The sequence below is a fragment of the Aphelocoma coerulescens genome, chromosome 2, assembly GCF_041296385.1.
Source record: "Aphelocoma coerulescens isolate FSJ_1873_10779 chromosome 2, UR_Acoe_1.0, whole genome shotgun sequence".
Lineage (NCBI taxonomy): Eukaryota > Metazoa > Chordata > Aves > Passeriformes > Corvidae > Aphelocoma > Aphelocoma coerulescens.
This window is the reverse complement of record NC_091015.1, coordinates 144,845,658-144,866,072: the sequence shown is the minus strand read 5'-3', so window position 1 is coordinate 144,866,072 and position 20,415 is coordinate 144,845,658. Positions and strand designations below refer to the sequence as shown.

Genomic DNA, 20,415 nt, shown 5'->3' with positions numbered 1-20,415 from the left:
GCTGCAATTTCATCTTCCAGCTGACCATATAAAAGTTAAATGATTTTCCCCCCCAATAGCCATCTTAACATTAACAGATAGAAGTCGTAGTAATTGGTACAAGTTGGTTGCCTTGTTGAGGTTTGAGACCAGAAGGATTTTCCAAATCTTTAGAAAAAATGGCACTTAATGGAAAAATGGGAATTCTTTGCAGATGGTACGAAGTTCTGAATACTTGCTGATATATACTCTGAGCCATCCAAAACTCTGAGCCACATAAACACATGAAGCAGTAACAATCTGCACCCAGTGGCTTACTTGTCCCAAAGAGATTGGTGGGGATGAGGGACAGGCTCATCTGAAAGGAGATAAACTCACAACTTCATGGCTACAGACACAAACTCAAGGGAATGGGTAGCACTGGAGATCATGTCCTGGGTTCAGCCAAGTTCCTGGGAGCAAAAACCAAACCAACCTTTTCAAACAGCAGTCATACTATCCCAGCCAGTGCCCTACACAAAGGCCAGTGGAAATAGGAGGAAAGCCAGAAGAACCCTGCCCAGAGCTTCATCCCAAAGATCCTCTGGAGAAAGTAGTGCTCCCTTCAAATCGGGAAGGTACTCAGACAAGAAATTGGTAGTCTGTGTATGGTGGAAACCAGAACAGAAGTCTATTGCTCTTGCTCTCCAAAGACTAGAGCTATCATTTAACACTTTAATTAAAAGTCTTCTCAAAGCTACTCATTTGATTTTATTTTGCTTTGGTTATTCTGTAGCAAGTTTGACAACACGGGCACTTTGCATGACTGTGCGCATGGCACTTGTAATTAAAGTCAAGGGGAGTGATGAAATCTTTAAAACCGAGCCAGGGTGGCTAAAGCCAGTAGCCCAAATTTAGAAGCAACATTTGAAAATCCCGTTCACACTCTCTGTGTGTCTGTGTTACAGCATCACCTAGGGGCTGCAAATGAGATTAATGCCTACTCCTCCTGGACCTTCCCAGGGTACAGACAGACTTGGATGCTTCCAAATGTTCAGGCGTACTGTAGTCATTGTCACAGAGACTGTACTGAACCAGGCTCTGAGCATTTTGATGAGGAAGTTCATCTGGTAGATTTATATGTACATATACAAACACACATAAGTATTTTATGCATGTTTTTTTGAGCAAGAACCACTAAAATACTGAACTGGAGGGCACAGCAGTTGCAGAACATACTTTGGATCACAGCCATAGGAATGCTGCTGCTGTAAATTCCCCTACTCTAAAAACATTAAATAAGCTATCCAGTTATTTCATGATCATCTGAAAACTGAGATCCTCAAAACGATGAAAATTGAACCCATGTGTATCCTTAGTATAGTCTGGCACTTACATTGTTGCTGATTATAGGAATTCAATGTTTATAATTTACATTCTTTCCCACACTTGCTTTTTTTTTTTCTGCATTGAAGTAAAAACTCATTTGGTCTTACCATAATATCATTTAGACTGTTGAGGGCAAGGCTGCTCTTTTGTGAGAGAAACAAAATCCATGCATGAGAGACCAATTCTTGTCTTTCACTGAGAAACGATGGAAACAGAAGATACAGTTCAAATTAAAGACACAGGAAGGAGCTGGAAATAAAAATTAATACCCCAAATTTCCAAAGTCCTTTGAGATAATCATGACCTGGACTCAAGGGTATGAAGGAACTTGATAAATTTTGAGCAGCTGTCCAAAGTGAACACAGGGGTGACAAACATACAACAGAAGACTTGTGCAGGATCTACTCTTTGTGATGTTCTTCAGATGGATAGCATATTGCCAAAAGCAATCCTCCAGAAACAAACAAAACAAACAAAAGTACTTTCTCCAAACCCAAACCGGGTTCCTAGAGCCAACCTCATGCTTTATGCATACAGCTCTCATGTACAGGGAGGTTACTGGCTTCATTGGTACAATATAACTGCAAGCAAGCCTGAAAGCCTACTCACTATCTTCACACTGTCAATGGTAAGCTGTGCTGACAAGTCTGAAAGGTGTATCACTTAGTCCAAAAAAAGCAGGAAGTAGCAGAGCCTGATTATCAGCTGGCTTCTGGGGGGGCTCATACAAATGAAACCAGCACAGGGAAGGCACCTGAGGTGCACCTGCAGCCATAGCACTGACAGATGAGTGAGCAGGCATAAAGCTAACAGATCACGTACCCTGCTGGGCATAAGCCAGGACTCTGGTTGTCCTTGTACTTTTCAGCCCACTGTATGAAGAGCTTATGCTTCTCTAGTCCTACTTTCTTTCAGTAATATGCACGTGCCCAGTTCCTGACCAGCCACACTAAAGCTAAAGCAAAGTGAGTAATGTGAGCAGGGTGTTTGTCCAAAACACATTTCCACTCAACTGAGAAACTGCACCTTTAGGGAACTACCTTAAGTTGCTGAATTAGGACCAGGGCCTGCCATGGCTCCACAGAACAAAACTGTGGTGTGGATAAGAAGGAAGAACACACTTGCAGATGAAGGGAGCCAGAGTACTGCAGGAGGTGTTTTGAGCACACAAGAACTAAAATCAGCTCAGAAACCTCTGGTTAAACCTGTGTGTTCCTTAGAGTGCTCCAGCATATACCAGAGGGAACAGGTGGCTCAGGAGAGTAGTGCTTAGGCCCATGCCTATGTTAACAGGATGTAGCTGAATGTGAGCACTCAGACACCAAAGTAGGCACACCAACACCTGTTTCAATCATGATGCCAGCTTTTGGCTCCAGCTTCTAGTCTGTGCCGAATCATATGATCTGAAGAGTGTGCAAGTTGTGCCACAGGGCAACTGAGCACAAATGAAGCCACTAGGCCCATCTGACACTGCTGATTAAGGTACACCCTCAACAACAACTAAGACATAAAACAAAGATTGATCCTTCAAATGTAGTAGAGCTCCATGCTTCTAAAGGAGCACATTTTTGAAGTGCTGCTTCTTAAAGTTTCTTCCACTGTTCCAATTTTTTTTCCAGTATTTTTAATGTTTTAATGAAGAATGAAAAGATAAACACTCCTCCCTCCCCAATGTAGTAAGCAGTGTTCTGAGAGAGGTCGCTCTCATAAATTTTTTAATCAGGTAGTCTCCCACCCTTCAGAAGAGGTTTACAAACTGAACACTTGACTTTTACCTGTTCTTCCTAGACCGTGAACAAGCTTAAGTCCTTAAGTTAGGCTATTCCTAACTTAACTATAACCTCAGAATTTATGGCCTCTCAGTAAACCAGTATTCTAAAAGATAAGTCATGTTGAAGAAGAGCCCTTCCCAGCAAATCACAAAGTCACGGTATTCAATGTCTACACAGAGAATGAGCTGAGGAAGAAAAGGAAAGCCATGCTGCTTTACAAACTATACATCTTACATCTGGCTCTGAAGAGCAATCAACACCTCACAAGAGGTTCTAGGTATAACAAAACTGGAAACTGCTGTTGTGGGAACTGTCAGCAGTGGAAGCCAAAGCAAAGAGTTTCTAGACACTCAGTGGCACCTTTATACTGGCTGCTTACTTGATGACAGCCTGTCCTATAGTCCTTGTAGAGAAGGCCTCATTTCTTCTTTGAAGGTCTGTCATGAGACCATCTTGCAACTCAGCTCTCCCATCCAATAGTAAATAAAATCCAAAAAGAGCAATTAAGACAAGAACTTATCTTGTACACTAGAAAAACTTCAGAAGCGATAATGCAACTGTTCACGTTATCAGATCTGCTGCTCCAAAATAATAAATTACAGCAAAACCTTAGAGTGCACTGTAGGCTGCTCAGGAACCACTGCATTTCTCAAAATTCATTTACTTAGAATAAAACATAACAGCTTCTAAAGGCAGTATGTCATCATTTCCTATGCCTTACAGGTACAGACAAACACACACTGGGTGACATGGGTTGATTTACTCAATTATTGCAAAATACAATACTTTGCAATTGATACAGAGCAATTCTATTCAAAAATTATTAAATATGTGGTAACATCTGTGTCCTCTTGTGATAACAAAGTAAAAAAAAAATAAAGTTTTAATAGCTGGAACATCAAGTGATGATCTTCACAGAAGAGTAACAAAAGTATTGGTCAAAACCACGCTCCAAACATTTAATTAGATGTGGTGTATGATCTATGCAGCAACATTAATACTGGAATTCAGTATTCAGCATGAGCTCTGGTTCATTGTATACCTGTATTTTAAAACTCCCCATTTTTATTTAATCTACCACTTAAAGTTCTTGCCACTACCCTCTGCTTACACCATGCTGCCTCGAATTAGCCTCCCTTCAATGACTGACATTGATGGACAGCCTCTGGAGGGCCAATTCCAATCTCTCCATAGCAGCACGGGAGATCACTAGAGGGCAGAGAAAGGAAAGAACATCAGAAGCAGGGAAGTAGGAATAAGAGGCTGTGACAGAACAAGTAGTTAAAAACAGGACAGCGCATCCACGACTGCTACAAAATACTGTTCAAGCAGCAGAACTCACACATGGATGCTTGATGTTTAACAGCTCAGTGATTTGTCATTGTAGGTGTTACACACATACAGAATTCAGCAACAGCACAGTAATTGACAAAACTCAGATCACTAATTTTACAGCAGTGATCAAAAGCACCTTTCCAATGCCTTTCAGTGCAAAGCTCACATCCAAAGTGATGGGCTGAAAATACAGTTGTCAGTCAGTGGAGGACTTGTGAGAACACATGTGAATTCCAGCCAGAACTGCTGACAGAGGAGACGAAGTGCCTTTTTTCAAGCAGCATGTGAATAGTTTACTTAAGTTTCCCTTCTCCCTAGCCACCTCTTTCTTAAAGTGAAAAAAAGAAAAAACCCCAACAACCCCCCCCCAAAAAAAAACAACAACCAACCCAAGAAAACAAACCCCCAAAACAAACAACAAAAAACCCCCAAACCAACATCCTCCCAACCCCCACCAAACCAAACACCACACAACAACCAAAAAAACCCAACAAAACACAAAAAAATTAAAGTAAAAAGACTTAATTGGAAATAATTTAAAGGTGTTGTCAAACAACGTTTTTTCAAGACCAAGGTGTTGTGTTAGTATACAGAAGTCAGCTTCCAAAAAGATGACATTTCAATATTTCTCTTTCCAGTATTTTTAGGGTGCAGTTCAGCAACGTGAGCACCAGGTCTGCATTTACAAAATGTGTGCTTGTCCCCACAGGCAGGTAGATGTTCAGCATCTGTTTATACATGCAAGCTTTGTATACATAGTTGGTGTGTATACCCCTTGCATGTACAAAATAGGTTCTCACCTTTGAAAACCACAGTACTTAAAATACCTAAACCATCAGACTTCAAACCTCTTGCTTTGGTATTGAATCAATAGAAAATTTACAATGCCATTCTTCAGTCTTACACAGACTGAGTTTTTAACCAAGGAAATAAAAAAAGTAACAAGTCTCAGTATCCAAAGAAATCCACAAATACATTCAGCAATATGTAGTACATTACAAATACGAAGGCAGTACATGGAATTGCTATAGTATGAATGAAAACCAAGTAGTTGTAGGAGAGCCTAAAAGTCTTCCTAACATATTTTTTCATGAAACATTAAATGTCACTGCAGCAATGATGATATAGCAGCTTCTACTTCATTACTTTCCAAGTTGTACACTCCATGTTTGATTGAAAAGCAGGGTAGGAAATTAAAGGCCTCTGAGGAGCTCAGCAGCAACACTTAAGTGCATTGAAAACACTGATCATCTATGGCACATAGGAACTGATGGATTACACAGGATACTTTCTTCTATTTACAGTATCATACACTTATATAAAGTCTCTGCTGCATTTTTTCTTTAGTACTTAGCCTGAGGCAAATCACAGTAACATTACTCAAAGAAAAAGGAAATCTCATTTTCTCATAAAGACTAAGTAACTAATGGGTATTACTTATCCTTGCTTAAGCTACCTACCCCTCTGAATACCTTGAGTCCCAAAATTTAATTGGCACTAAAACATTTTGGTAACTTAATACAGAAACTGATTGCTCATGATTGCCTACCTCTTGACTTAATCATTACATTCACTGCTGAAGAATTATCCACTTTGCTGGATGTCACAGTTAATACATTAAAAAAACTCAAAAGAACACCCAGACAAAAAGTAAACCACCCCTCCTAAAAAAAAAACCTGCAAGAAAGAGCGACTTTGCTGTTGAGTATCTGATGCATGATAGGAAACACCAAAGCAATTGGGTATATCACAGTGACATCATGCTGCCTCTCAGACACCAAAGACTACAGCAAGTCTTCACAAATAATTATGCTTATGGAGATAGTAAGCAACTCAGCAAAAAACTGCCTTATCACCAAGCTCAGTAGGGCATGCGAGCCTTCAAAGCAGTTCCTGATATCAGTCTGAAGACAATAGGATTTCTGGGTCCAGCTGGGATGGAAGCAAATAGAAGGAAGTAGGAAGAAATATTGTACACAATGTGGCACAGATGACAAATGACATATTTACATTTGAAAATGCAAAACATACTACAATAGAGGAGGCAGAACAATGAAGTAACATGACCTCTGTCTCTGAGGACAGGAGGCACGGCCCTGTACTAAGAAGAAGATTTTTATGTATGTATTTTAAAAATTAAAAAACATTGAATGTGCATGAATCAAGCGGGACGACAATGTGGAACAAAAAACCTCCTGTGTTTGAAGATCAATTTCACATCCTTTACAAGAAACCTGGACCCATCTCCTTCCTGGCAATACCCTGACACAAGGCCTAAAGACCCTTTAAAGAAAAGCAAGCAATATGAAATTTTTAAATACTTACTAACAGTTGTATGGAAAAGTTTTGTTGTGAGACTGAGAAAGAAAGGTAGAGTTGGTTTTAGTAAAAGGGTTGCATACTCTTCTAGAAAACAATTAACACAGTAAAACAACCCCAAAAAAATTCAATCAACTATGCCAACTGACTATCAGTTTACTAACCTTTGGGTATAAGTCCTCAACTAAGATATTAAAAAGGAACTTGCAACACCTGAACACAAAATAAGGAGTACCTGCTATGACAAAATATCATTTTTTTTCCAGTATACCCTTCATGAACTTTTGGTGCCACATGCTGAAGAAATTAGATTTACATCAGTGAATGGGAAGTGTTGTCAGGCAATGACCTGCATGACACTGGTGGCTCCATCTTCATCATCCTTTTCTTCAACACCTCATTTTTTAAACTTTAATTTTAAAATTGATCTTCCATTTGGTAATTCAGAGCCAGGTCTGATCTTCTTTGTCACCTCTGGTCACACTGTAGGATGTCTTTAGATACCATTCTTATTTCTTGCCAATTCCATTTGATACTTTTGATTTGGAGTGTCGATTCCTCCTTCTAGATGAATGGCTTTCACTATTGACTGAATGTTTTGGTGGGCTACTGTCAGCACCTGCTGAGAAATAAATATTTATTTAATACATATCCATATTTATTTAGTTGACATTGACAAGCTGCTATCTGAAAGACAGTAAGGCTTTTTAGAGCTACAGTGTTTACAGTATGGATTATTTCAGGCTAATACAAACTGGTTGATACTTGTACTCCATCTAGTGGCCTATTTTTTTTAAAGCAATTCTCCTCTAAAATTCCACCCCCACCAAAAATCAGAAGTTTGCTATAGCAGAGGATAGTGGTGAAACATCTTCCATTTTCAATCATATCAATAATTAAACCTCCACATTTTTCTCAGTGGCCGGTACTACTATCAGAAATTAAGAACTATGTAAGCAAGGTCTTTTAAGGATCTTTCAAGAGTACACTTCTAGATTTCAGTCTTTCATATGACAGAACATAAGTTTGATTCTGAGAAAAAAAAGACAGACAGTGGGGACCAAAACAAGGAATCAAGAACAAAATGTGAAAGAAGCTGAAGCCTGTAATTAATGAAGTAACAGGAAGTTACCAAAAAAGAGTTTTTTTGGTCAGATTTCTCCAGCATGCATAAATGGGAAAAACATTCTGAGTGCAAATGATTTTTCCACAAAATATAAAAGTCCACAAATTTACTAAACTGAGAATAAACATCCAGAAAAATCATGTATGAAATATAAAGAAGATCTGCTGTAGGTGCTTTTCAAGTAGATGATAAATAGAAAATATTTTTAACTATACAAATACCTGGAACATAAACTCTGACAGATAACTTCCACGTGTGAATTTCTGATATTTGTTCTATAGGCAAGACCACCCGAAAAAGCCAATGGAGGAGAGAGATAACTGACCTCTAGTGTAGGGAAAAGTAGTCAGAAAGAAGCTGTCTTTGCTTAGTACAGAGAAAGCAGCTTATGACCATAGCACTGCACTGACAAGGTAACTGTCAGTAAGAACACCAGCTCCAGGGCACATTGCTGACTATTTCTTAACAACAAAAAATAAAAGTACAGTTCACATTCATGTGTTTCAAATCAAACATGCAAGGTTCAGAGAGAAAACCTGTCCGCAACAGTTATGAAATGCACCTACACCTACAATAATGGCCTGGAGGAACAGGAGAAAAAAATCAGTTGATACATTAAAAAATAAATACATTTTCAAGAATCAGAATTTTAACAAGGCAGTGAAGCAAAAAAGCTTTGCAGATGATTTATCTGCATTGCTCCTGCAGAGATGTTAAAACAAGTCCAGCTGAAACTAGGTAAGTTTCTCAAGCCTCATTTTCTAGTGCTGAGCCTTAATGATATCATGTCAGGAATATAACTACAGAAGTACCAATACCTCTGCTGAATTTAGAATGAAGCCAGGAAGCATCTGGACTGTATGGACTGTCTTCACTTTCTGATAAGGTCTGCAAAAACAAGGACACATGTCATTGGGATGTTGGTAGTTCTTGTCATCAGTACTCCTCCCATTTGCAACTGGACTTATAAACTGTGGCAGAAGTCCTCATAAAACATTCAGACAGTACTTGGGACTTTTCCTAGTTAGAAGGCACCACATAGATGACACAATAAGAACTCACCACTTGCCATGTGATCTGTTGTGTAACCAAGTATTCTTAATATTCCCCTAGCATTCCACCTGTACAATGGGAACATTAGCTAACCGTTCATCCTTGAATGCTTTGCTAAAATTACGGCCTCATTTTGAGTAACTAAGAGGACAGCATTCTTTAGAAACCACAGTGTAATTTGGGATCTGTCCAAGGCCTGCTGAATTCAGAGTTCTTTCTATTGACTTCAGTTACACTCTAGACCATCCCCCCTTATCCCCATTTATGCTAGCTCTGGTAAAGAATTCCAGTACCTAAGAGCTTTGGAGTTTTAATTCTGGAATAAAACAAAACCAGGCTTCTTTTATATAGGTACCTTTTCTCGGTAGCCGTAGTACTCTGCGTACCAAACCATACCATATAAACACAGGAAAGTCGTGAAGGCCTAAACAAGGAAGGAGAAGAAGAAGAACAAAAACAACAAAAAAATCTGTAAAACTTTTTCCAAATTCCTTGCTGATTCAAGGCCTCAGAGTCACTGGAGACACTGCATTTAGACTTTCATGCTCTGTTTCTCCCTGCATCTTTTGTCAGGATGAGTAATACTCATGCATCAACTTCAAGCTACACATAGATCCTGCCACCATGGGGTATGGAGAACTCAATGGGAGCAGGAAAATACATCCAGATCACCACAGGAAACACTTCCAGCAGGATTTCTGTCCACACTCTGCACAGTCCTCATACAAAGGCAGTTGGTAGGCACATGTAGGTGTATTATCAGGAACAACCAGTATGGAAGAAAATCGAATTCTCCTTCTCCCTGTCCCATGCTTCAGGTTACGTTACGTACTTGGTTTTGTTGTGCTCTGATTTGAGAAGCAATTCAATACTTTTACAATTCTAAGTTTCAGGAATAAAATCATCATGCTAAACAAGAGAACAATAAATTCTGACTCCCTATCACCTGTTCAAACTGTGCTCCCAATTAGAAGGGAGAAGTATTTATCTGTCAGCCCATTATAAATGCCTTATTTTTCACCGACCATGAAAAATGTGTTTGGCATCAGAGGTACAAGTCTGGCAGGAGAAACATCCATTTACTGTTATAAAATGGGCATTTCATGCTGCATTTGCAGTAATCACACTGAAGTACAGAAAGTTACAGGCTTAGTTAGAATGATTTGCTTGATAAATGAGGGCTGTTTATATAGCTGTTAGACTTGAGTGTGGCACAACATGCACTGCTTATTAACACCATCCATTAACTCCTGTTCATTTCCAGCAGGCACTACAGCAAGCTCCACCAAAGTTAGGCTCAACTGAACTGACATCATCTCTCATAAAGATAAAGCACCCTATAACTAGTGTTTGTTTCATTGTTAAGCACCAGTAATCTGCTATGTCAAGAAATGAGAAAAAGAGTTATTCTACCCCCTTCAAAGTGAGTTCTAAGCAATCTAGCATTTGCTTTTCCTAGGACATGCACAAAGCTCTTTACCAGCATTCCCCCACAACGATCCCCTGCTGCCAATGTTCCAGAGAGGAAGCTATTTAGATGCTTTCAATGCTTTTGTCATGCTTTATGTTTCACATGAGAAATCTCACTTACCACACAGAGAAGCCAAAACACAACATACAGTATTTGTGTTTTGGAAAAAAGATCTTGTCCAAACTTTATGCACACAATAGCTTCGAGGAAGGCAATTACCCTGTGGGTAAATGAAAGCAGGGGGGAGAGTGATTAAAAACACTAAGGATTTAACTCACATGTTCACAACTCAGACCCCAGACTGTCAACTCTGAACAAGCACTACCCTCTAGTGAGCACACACCTCCCTGACACCACCATTAACTGAATTTTTTTGAAAAATGTCTTTTCTTTCTATACTTTTTTCAGCATAAACAGCACACAAAAAGTGATTGACTGGCAGTTCACTGTTCCATGGGGCTCCAGGGAACAAGAAGGAGAGTGTGCCAATAGCAGAGAATCTTTGTGCCTACCAGTGTGCTTCAGCTCTCACCAGATATAAATTTCTTTTCTGTGCTGAACATCCAACAGACTCCCTTGCTGGATGAACTAGAACTGTGCTTTGTTTATTTCTCAACTAGACGTAAATTTACTACAATTCTAAATTGTCTACTTGTTTGCTTCATATGTATTTCCTGTATTTTCACATATGAGAAAATTCATATGAAACAACATTTCAAATTCTCTGAGAATCCATGCATTTGCTCTAGTTTATCTGTAAACTCAGAGGATTTGGGGAGAAATGTGAGAGGAAAAAATTCAGTTTTTACTTTCCTCTCTAACATCAAAAGAATCAAAAAAAGTATCTTCATCTCTCTCCCTGCTACCAGGTGTTTACATCTTTTCAGGTTCAAAGCTATGAAGGCTTGTCCACCACTTGTTTATGAATCCAAAGTTTCTATCATCTGCCATGGAAATAAATTTAGTTTGTATAGGTCCTGAAGAGAAAGCTCCGTACGTTTAACAACACAAGTGTAGAAACTTGACACTGAAAATGAGCAGCAAAAGTGTAGAAAACGGACTCATCTCAATTTGACCTCTCAATCTGAAGCAAGTAATGAAAAACACTATTAAAGTGTAATACTTTTAGCTTGTTCAGTAGAGACTTTAGGGTTGTACATCTGAGCAATGCATGAAAACTCCTCCTCACCTGCGTGCAGACACACTTAACATCAGGTCAAGTGTTCCAGTCTTCCAAGCTTGACACCGCAGGACACGTTCCCTAGCAGCATTCTCCATAACCAGTTCACTAAAATGGCTCTACTACCTCTCAGAGAAGACTCAGTTTCCCCCACGAAAGGGGGAGGAAAGATGTGTGCTTGACTAAACCACTGGTATTGCAGAGATGGTCCTGGTACAAGTAATAAATTACAGCTTTCCCTGTACTATTTAATGTGACTTGCAGCATGATGAGTGGGGCCAAAACTTAAAACTGTGGAAGTAACACCCAATTGACCAATATACAAATTAATGAGATGGATATCAGCAAAAAATTGAGAGCAGTATTACTCTCCTGGGTCATCAACTATTTTTCTTTCTTGGTTTTATATTATTCTTACTGATCCAGCTGCAGAGTAAAAAATAATTAAACCAACTACAGGAGCAGGAAGAGAAAGACCACCATCAGGTAATAAACATGTCATAGGGTTATGATATATTCAAAGGTATAAACAAAACAATAGCCTATTTTCAATAAGGACTCAAAAAAAAAATACAGCTGTTTGCCTTGCACTTATACATTCTTTCTCTTATTCCTGTCAAGAATACTTGGGTTAAGCACATTTTACAATAGGGCAGCTATTACAGTTTATGAAGTGGTAAATCAAGAGAAAGAAGCATGCTAACAGTGAAAGGTGTTAGTGTCCTACTGAAGGGTGATGAGAGTACTCCATAGAACTAAATATGCTAAGTTTTTATTCAGTCAAAATGGTCTTGTAATATCCTAACATATTCCTTTTTGAAAGGCTTCCTCTTAATGAAAATAGTGCAATTTCAGCAGGGCTGTTGCATTGGCCTTGTTCATGCCTTACATCACCTGCTGTGCATCTATCAAGAGTGATGCAATAGTATATGTCAAGTTGAAAGGAAACATTTTCACACAAATGAGAGGCACTAATTTTAATTATACACATAGTTAGGCTGTTAAAAATTCCATTTTTGCCCTTAGAACTGTCTTGGTTACCACAGATATGAATAGTCTATCTACTTCTTTTAATTGCTTCAGAAATTATCTTCTAGATAGTTAAAAGTACTGGAAAATTTCCTCTTTTTCAGCAATCAACAGGAACTCCTAGTGATGCTCTGTTTTTTCTAGCAGATTACAGAAGTAAGCAGTAGGAAGGAGAACACTTATTCCACACACACTTCCCACTATTAGATCAGACTGTGGGTGGATGTTCTATTGCAGTTCTTGTTAGGTGATCATACAGACATATTTGGGTATCTATTTATTGACACACATGACATTAACGTGTTCAGTGAGAGCTTTCAGCCAAGGATGATGGGTTCTCTAATCCTTAACCATTTTTCAGAAGCAACCATGCAAACTTTTCATTTAAAGGTGTTCTCTAAGAGACAAAGAGATTGCAGCCAAGGTCACCATGGCTCATAGTACACTCAGAAATAGTGGATAACCGTGGTTTGTTTCACTGTCCTCTGCTGTCATGCTGCTAACAGCAGCAATGCCCACCTTGGCAGACAGGGAAACATTATTCTCACAACAATCAAGCAAAGGCAAGATTTGCCTTTGCAAATCAAGCAGAGGCAGAAGATTTGTCCTTCTCACCTGACTGAGAATATGGGCAGAAAGGCCAATGCTACTTTGAAGGAGCCTAGCTTTATCCAGCAGTTCCTAAGTTCTTCCTTCTGTTGTCCTTACTCATTCCACCACTTCCCATGATCTACCTCTAAATTCAGAATTTTCCTTTCCTCTGAACTTGCAAAACCAAACCAAGACAAAGACTGGCTTCCTGGGAACTGCCTGTTCCTGTGCTGGACCCATACTTAACATTTGTCCAAGTGCTTCAGAAATGCAGCAAGAACACTTACCCGAACACCCAGCACTGAGTTCCCACCCTCTTGCACTGTGTGTCTGTGAGGTAAGCATAATATTGCCTGAGAAGGGAAGCAAGAAAATTATTCAGTGAAGTTGAAAGTCCCCAGAATATTTACATTTAGAAAGCAACTTTGTGTTACAGACATATCTATAGTGAAAATGAAGTGCTGATGGTTAAATTCACATGCAATCTTTCTGGATGTCTACCAGATGGTTTCAATTCTAGCAGGACAGATTATCACATATATCAAATAGCTTGAGACAACACAGAAAACAATCCTGAGAGCAAAGACTGGGAAAGTACCCAAACTAGTAGGCTAGCAACATTTGTCTCCTGCCTCTCCACTGAGTCTCCGATTCTTACAGGCAAACTGCAACAGCTTCAAAAGAATTAAGAGCATCCCTAATTTTTTTCCACAGTTTGTCTTTTATTTATTAACAACTGCATTTTCTTGAGAAACATGGGTTTGAATCTTGAAAGAATATGGCTATTCCATATCCTGTTTGAATGGTCTAACCACTGACATATTTTTCTCTCAAGAACAGTAGAATTTTTCGCTATTTTGAAAACAATATGGAAACCATTCTGCTCTGTTCTCTATGCTCCAGACATTTAAGAGTTTAGAGAGTGGAATTCCAAAGAAATGGAATCAAAGTTCTTGTTCTCAGTTTCTGATTTCCACTGACAGATGGGGAAGACAAGTGTTATTACTCAAACAATACAAGGATGGCTAAAAATAAAGACTTCTATAGGTGTGCAAGTGCTACAAAGAAAAAAAAAACCTTAGAAGTCCACCTATACAAGAGCTCACAGGGTGTTTAGTGTGATTTAATTAGTAGTGTGAAATCACTGCACATAAGATACTAACAACAGTATTTGAGGAATAAACCAATTCGTGGCTGCCATTTAGCTGTCCAAGGTAACATCGCTTTTTACATGAACGGGGAATTCTCTGCTTCTAACTTCAGATCTGTGTGCATTCTGTCTACCTCCAACTATGTAATGGGGAAAAAAAAGAAAATTAAGGGACTTTGCTAACAAGGTAAAATCCCACATGTGACCAAAAGCAGATTCATGTTCCTATACAGCTGTTAATGCTGCATATATACTGTTCTCTTCTCACAATAAGCTACTGCTTGATCTTTTCTTACAACATGCTAGTATTTCCTGTAGACAGAGTAAGGAGCTGTTAGAACCAACAGCTCTATTTTTCCTCAGGTACATTTTTGGGAGCACCTGACTCATTAACTTGAATACTTTCATATGCAGCCCTCAAGGATAACATATGCAGCTAACTCACAACACAGGGAGATGCTACACAAACAGGAGAAGGAGCAGACTGGTTCTGCATCCCTATGGCAACACAGTTGTTTATGCACATTTTACCTCATCAGTTTATTTGTCAGGAAATACATCTTATTGAAAAGAGATGATTGCTTTTTTTTTTTGCTGGTGGCAAAAGTATGCCTTTTATGAAATGTGCCATACTTATTCACAAATGATATGTAGTTCTTGGATATCTAGAAGTTAAGTCACTTTAAACTGAAAAAGAAACACCAAAGCAAAAAAATTACCTTACAGTGGGTGCCGTTATGATTCCTATGAAGAGAATTCTCCCCCAGCTTAAAGGGTGGCTTGCTTGGAACACAAAGATATGTTTCAAAAAGAATGTGTTCAACTCAGTTAGCTAGATTAAAAAAAAAAAAGCTGGTTAATAGTGTTCAACTTATATAACTCCTAATGAGTTAGTACAGAAAATATGCAAAGATTAATATGGAAACTAAAACATAGAAAGAAATCTATTTATATTCTACAATAGTCCTGCTGGTTAGATTGAACATTGAAAGAGTAATTCCTGCTCTAGGACAAGTATGTAATATACTATTACAAAAAATTGTCCCCTAGACACCTCTATGAAAGTATTTCCCCTCTTTCCAGAAACTCATTAAGGGACCAGACACTAATGCACACTGTAGAGGTCTTCTGATAACTTGCATATCCTAAATCAGGTATGAATGACCAAGGCAACTTTGGGAGAAAAGCAGAAGAGATCATATATTAAAAATTAAAAACCTCCATAAACTATGTTTATGTTTTTCCTTTAAAAAACTAAATTAAGAAATTAAAAAAAAATCACAAAAGTTCTAGTTTTAACTCACCAAAGCATTTGTGACATATTATAGTCTTGCTGGATCAATGACAATATTCTGAGTGTCACTGATCCATTCAACAGTCAACGGGAAAGGAAAAAAAAAATCAAAAAAAACCAAGCCCAAACAAACAAAAAAACACCCCCCACAACAACCAAACAACCCCCCAGATCAACACAACAAAATCAAAATAAATCACCATCCCAAACCCCCACCGTCTAGAAGTTTTTAAATCTGTGTCAATTGCAAAAAGTCAATATAGCAACATTTGGCTTTTTCCACAGATTCTGTAATTACACTCCTGAACTACCACGAAACTCCCGTGAAAGTGCCGTGACCAATTCTGCATTATCAATTCATTTAACTGTGTATTTCAATAACAGACATACATTGCATCAGAATATTTTTTAGTCTAACATAGCCAACAAGTAAGTGAGCTTATGGCAGCTGTGACTTCACAGAATCTTACCTGCCAAATGATCATGAAAAGGTAGATTCCAGCCACTCTCTGAAATGAAGACTTTGGGTCAAACCAGCGGACATATGTCCAGCTGGCTGGGGTGAACTGTAATACAGCTCTTTTGATTTTCCCTGTGGTTGTGTGAATGTCCCTGGAAAAAAATAAGGGCTGGAGTAAATATAATGAATATGCCAGAAGGGGAAAAACAAAAAGGCAACAGCCCTGTTACTGATGTTTCTGAACAATCACTTTTTTTGATCAACAGCAGAGATCTTCACAGACATAACTATATACCAGGCAAGGGGGAATTCAGAAAAATAATCTATTAAGCATTTCAGTCAAGGTGTGTATTCTGCTATGAAAGTCCACTCTTCTCTATCCTCAGTCAGTAACTAACTAACTGCACAACACGTTTATCATTCTCTTCACAAAGAAACAAGGACAGCAATTCTGCAACCTCCTTGGAAGATCTAGAGGTTATTTCTTCCTAGTCTATGTTGCCACTGCTCTTACCCCAAACACTCCTTGTTCTAGAGCCCTCTGACATCAATCCTTCAAGAATCTGTCAGATTCATTATGTAGTAATTGTATAAGGGGCTGGCTCCACAAGTTTAATAATACTACACTTCCAGCACATATAACCCCTGCTGTTTTGACATTAGATGCATGTGGACCTCCTGGAGAGGTGTGAAAGCACTGTTAAAAAATAGAAAGCATTTAAATTCCATTTTGAGAGGGGATCTTAATGGAGGCTCATCTGACATGTATTACCAATTCTTGCTTTTGATAATATTAACTCAGATGAGCAACAGCATCCAAAGGACAGGGAATCTAAGAAAAACTTCGAGCTTCCTTTGCTGAAGGAAGACTAGCAGGACTAGAAGTCAGTTTTCATCCTGTTATTTCTCTGGCCCTTCTGGACAAAAAGACTCAGATTTGATATTTCCAGTATTTGTGTTCTCCTAGGCTGGAGAGAGCTTAGGCTAGGGAGAATCTTCTGAACTATAAGATCTCTAGCTATTAAATGAAAAAAAAAAGAAAAAGTAATTAAAAGGGCCCAAGCTTCTTATTTTTGCAGCACCTTCATGTTGAAGGTCAGAAAAATCTACTCATGCATTTAAAAAAACATGAGGAAAATTATTCCACAAAGACAATAAAGACTAGTGCCATAGTTAGTCTGTTGTTTCGACTTTCAGTGAATTCTCTAAAAATAGAAGGATCATCAACTCTGATAGAAATGCAGGAAAACTGAATTCAGACTAAAGGCTGGATGGTTCTTAGAGTAGTTAACAAAACTGTGAGTAAAAAAAGAAAGCAGTACAGAGATTCACACAAGGTACAAATTTGGAAGTCGAGATCTGAGTTCCTTTTCCATCTCTCAAGGCAATTCACTGCACTTGATCCTGTTTAATCTATACCATTGGTGATGGGCAGATAACCACACTTGCTACCAGCTAGCAGGGAAGAAGGCAGGAGAGGGGCCAAAAGCTATGGAAGAAACCACACCTGGACAGCTAGGAACTGACACTTACTAGGTCATAAGCTGTTGCCCTTTTACACAACAAATGCCTCTTTATTTTACAAGTACTCCATTTATTTTAGAGGGTCAGTAATGAGGTAAGGCAATTAACAGCACAAGTACAATCAGCCCCATGCCCCTCCTGCAATTACAACTAGTGCTGACAGATTGCCACACTAATGCATCACCAAGGTGCCCAAATCTAGTTTAAAAATGTATGATGAGAAAACCATCACAATTTGTTTTGCTCCCCGACTTCCTCAAAGTTTTATGTATACAAAATAAACTGAAAATGCAAATAGCTTTACTATTTTGTATTGTCCATCGGTATCAATGCTTGTAACTTAAAATTGCAAAAGAAAATCATATATACAGTCCTATTTATAAACATATGCTGTACAGGAACATTACTATGAGATTGGCATTTAACATTTAGAATAAAATTGCAGCACTGTTAGCACAGGCAGATTCCATGCTATTTTTATACATGCAAAACAATGTTTATCAAGCTTTAATTTAGACCTACTTGAAGCTTGCCCAGTGATAGGTCCTCATCTCCAAGAAACGACAAACTACCATGCCCAACCAGATGCCACCCCCGTTACAAAGCAGGATGTCCAAAATGACTTGATCCCACCAGCATTCAGCAAAATTAGGCAGAAGGTGCATGAAGAAGAGCTATAGAACACAGCAAAAAGATTCTGGGTGAGGAACATCACAGACTTCATATAAATTTACTTTTTAAGTACACATTCAAAAATCAGCTTTTCTGTTCACAGCATACTTCAAGGACATGAGCCACAGCCACTGAAATTTGATGGACATCCTCCCATTAACTTCAGAAGGCCTTGGACAGAACCACGAAAGACATCAGAAGTTTCCTTCTCACTGTTTCCTGTTGAGGCTATGCTGTATATAAGGGTATCATCAGCTGTTGGCCTCTCAAAGATGATACACCATACATTAATAGAAATGTGTCATACATGAAATCCCTATTTGTGCTTGGTCTTTGCATATTAAGTGCGTGCTTTAATTAATTAATTTTGAGTTAAATATTTTTAAATTGAATGTTAAAATTAACCCATCAGCCCAGGTACAAAAATCAAGTTCCATTATCAGTGTTTTCAATTGTTCAAAGTAGTTTATTAAGAGAGAGTTGCACCCTTCCCAGTTAAAATTCCCAACTTAATGCTCCCTTTTCAAACTTCAAACCACTTATACACCATAAGAGTTATCTTTCCTGTGTTTACTGTATACTTTTACGAGTGTTTTAAGATGTGTTGGATGTATTTTAATACTTTTTTAGGTGTTTTTACTTGTACTTTGGTTCCAGGGCAAATTTCAAAAACCCCAGTTCTAACAGCCAGCAGCTATTTTTAGCCCCATAGCCATTACCCTGTAGGCAAGCTCCAAGGCAACCTGAATTTTAATAAAGGCATTGTAGCACCCTTATCTCAACTGATACCACCCCTCTGACAACGATGAGCCATTGGTGGACAGAGATGATCTGTCAAAGGGAAAGCACCAATCACTTTGGACCAAAGGGGCGGGCTGTGGGCAGACTGGGGCGGAGCAAAGGCACTATAAAACAACGAGAGACAAAAACACGCCCCTTTTCTCCCTCCAGCCTTGCTGTGGTGGATGTCAGTGCTGGGAAAGCCTACTCCTATTAAGGAGCCTTTAGTAATTTTTTTTTTGCTTTTGGACCAGCCAAAAGCCAGCCTAGCACTGTAAGTCCTTTTTCTCTACCTGAGGTCCAGTGCTGTTTCAGCCAGAAGATCTAAAATCCCTGCGCTCCTGGGGCATACCATCTATCGAGCCATAGGATCCCAAATTTTTATATTTTTCTAATTTCTGTAATTTTTTCACTTTTCTGTTTTCAATAAATTATTTTAATTTTTTTTAACTAAGAGTTGTCTCATTTCTCACAAAATGTATGAAACAAGCAGAACTACTGAGTTTCTTGGAGGAAATAAGGTGGTTTGTGCTTCAAAAAAATAAAATTAAGAGATTCTTTGTTTCATTTTTGCTATATAGTTTTAAGTAGTATGTTTTCCAAACCAGCAACAAGATGCAGCAAGTAAAATGGATGCATTTGTAACAGCTGTCAGTACTAAAGCATGGTGGTGCTCAGGACTTAAGATTTTCTATTTCAAAACTCTTTCATTTATTATTTTCAGAAAACTTAGTGACTGCAAAAAGATTAAGAGTTCAACAACATTTCAGACAACATTTCAGCAAGCTTTGCTGCCATACTTGATGCAGAATGGCTCAAGAATTTAAGAGGACGTTCCACTGTACTGATGGAGTGAGGAGAACAACTAGCTGAAGTTAAGGCAAGATATCAACATATTTTACCCAGAGCTAGAAATGTATTTAGTGCCTCTCTTTCTCCTTTAAGAAAAAATAATTCTCTTTTTCTATGAGAAAAAACACTGCAATCCAAAAAATAGACTGGAAAAATTACCTATGGACAGGAAATCTAGGTAGCCATGTGTTAAGCAGTCCCTCTGCAATACTCAAGGAGATAATAAACAAAACACACAGCAAACTAAAAAAATGTATCTCCACAAAACCAGTACAATTTTTGTCAGTTAATGTACATACACTGAGGCTGTGGAAGATTATTGGTATGATTTTGTAATAAAGTATCTTTTGTTAAGAGATGTAAGCATTAAAAGTATTGAAAAAAATCAGATTTGGAAAAGGAACAAGAATGTTTTCTGTATACAACAAGAATGAATGCTGGCCCATTTACAGTACATTAC

General features: G+C 38.4%; 1 protein-coding gene across 2 annotated transcripts in view; it reads right to left on the bottom strand.

The window, feature by feature from the left end:
• Positions 1 to 3,864: 3,864 nt before the first annotated feature.
• PTDSS1 (phosphatidylserine synthase 1) overlaps positions 3,865 to 20,415 on the bottom strand; it is a 30,614-nt gene continuing 14,063 nt past the window's right edge. The window contains exons 6-13 of one of the 2 annotated variants that reach the window (XM_069005187.1): positions 18,174 to 18,325; positions 16,138 to 16,279; positions 15,093 to 15,205; positions 13,511 to 13,576; positions 10,544 to 10,643; positions 9,308 to 9,376; positions 8,718 to 8,787; positions 3,865 to 7,395 (exon numbers count right to left, since the gene is read on the bottom strand). In XM_069005187.1, the coding sequence (XP_068861288.1) occupies positions 7,283 to 7,395; positions 8,718 to 8,787; positions 9,308 to 9,376; positions 10,544 to 10,643; positions 13,511 to 13,576; positions 15,093 to 15,205; positions 16,138 to 16,279; positions 18,174 to 18,325 (825 nt within the window). In that variant the 3' untranslated portion in view covers positions 3,865 to 7,282. The remainder of the gene's footprint in view (positions 7,396 to 8,717; positions 8,788 to 9,307; positions 9,377 to 10,543; positions 10,644 to 13,510; positions 13,577 to 15,092; positions 15,206 to 16,137; positions 16,280 to 18,173; positions 18,326 to 20,415) is intronic. The other variant, XM_069005186.1, reaches the window with a different exon arrangement.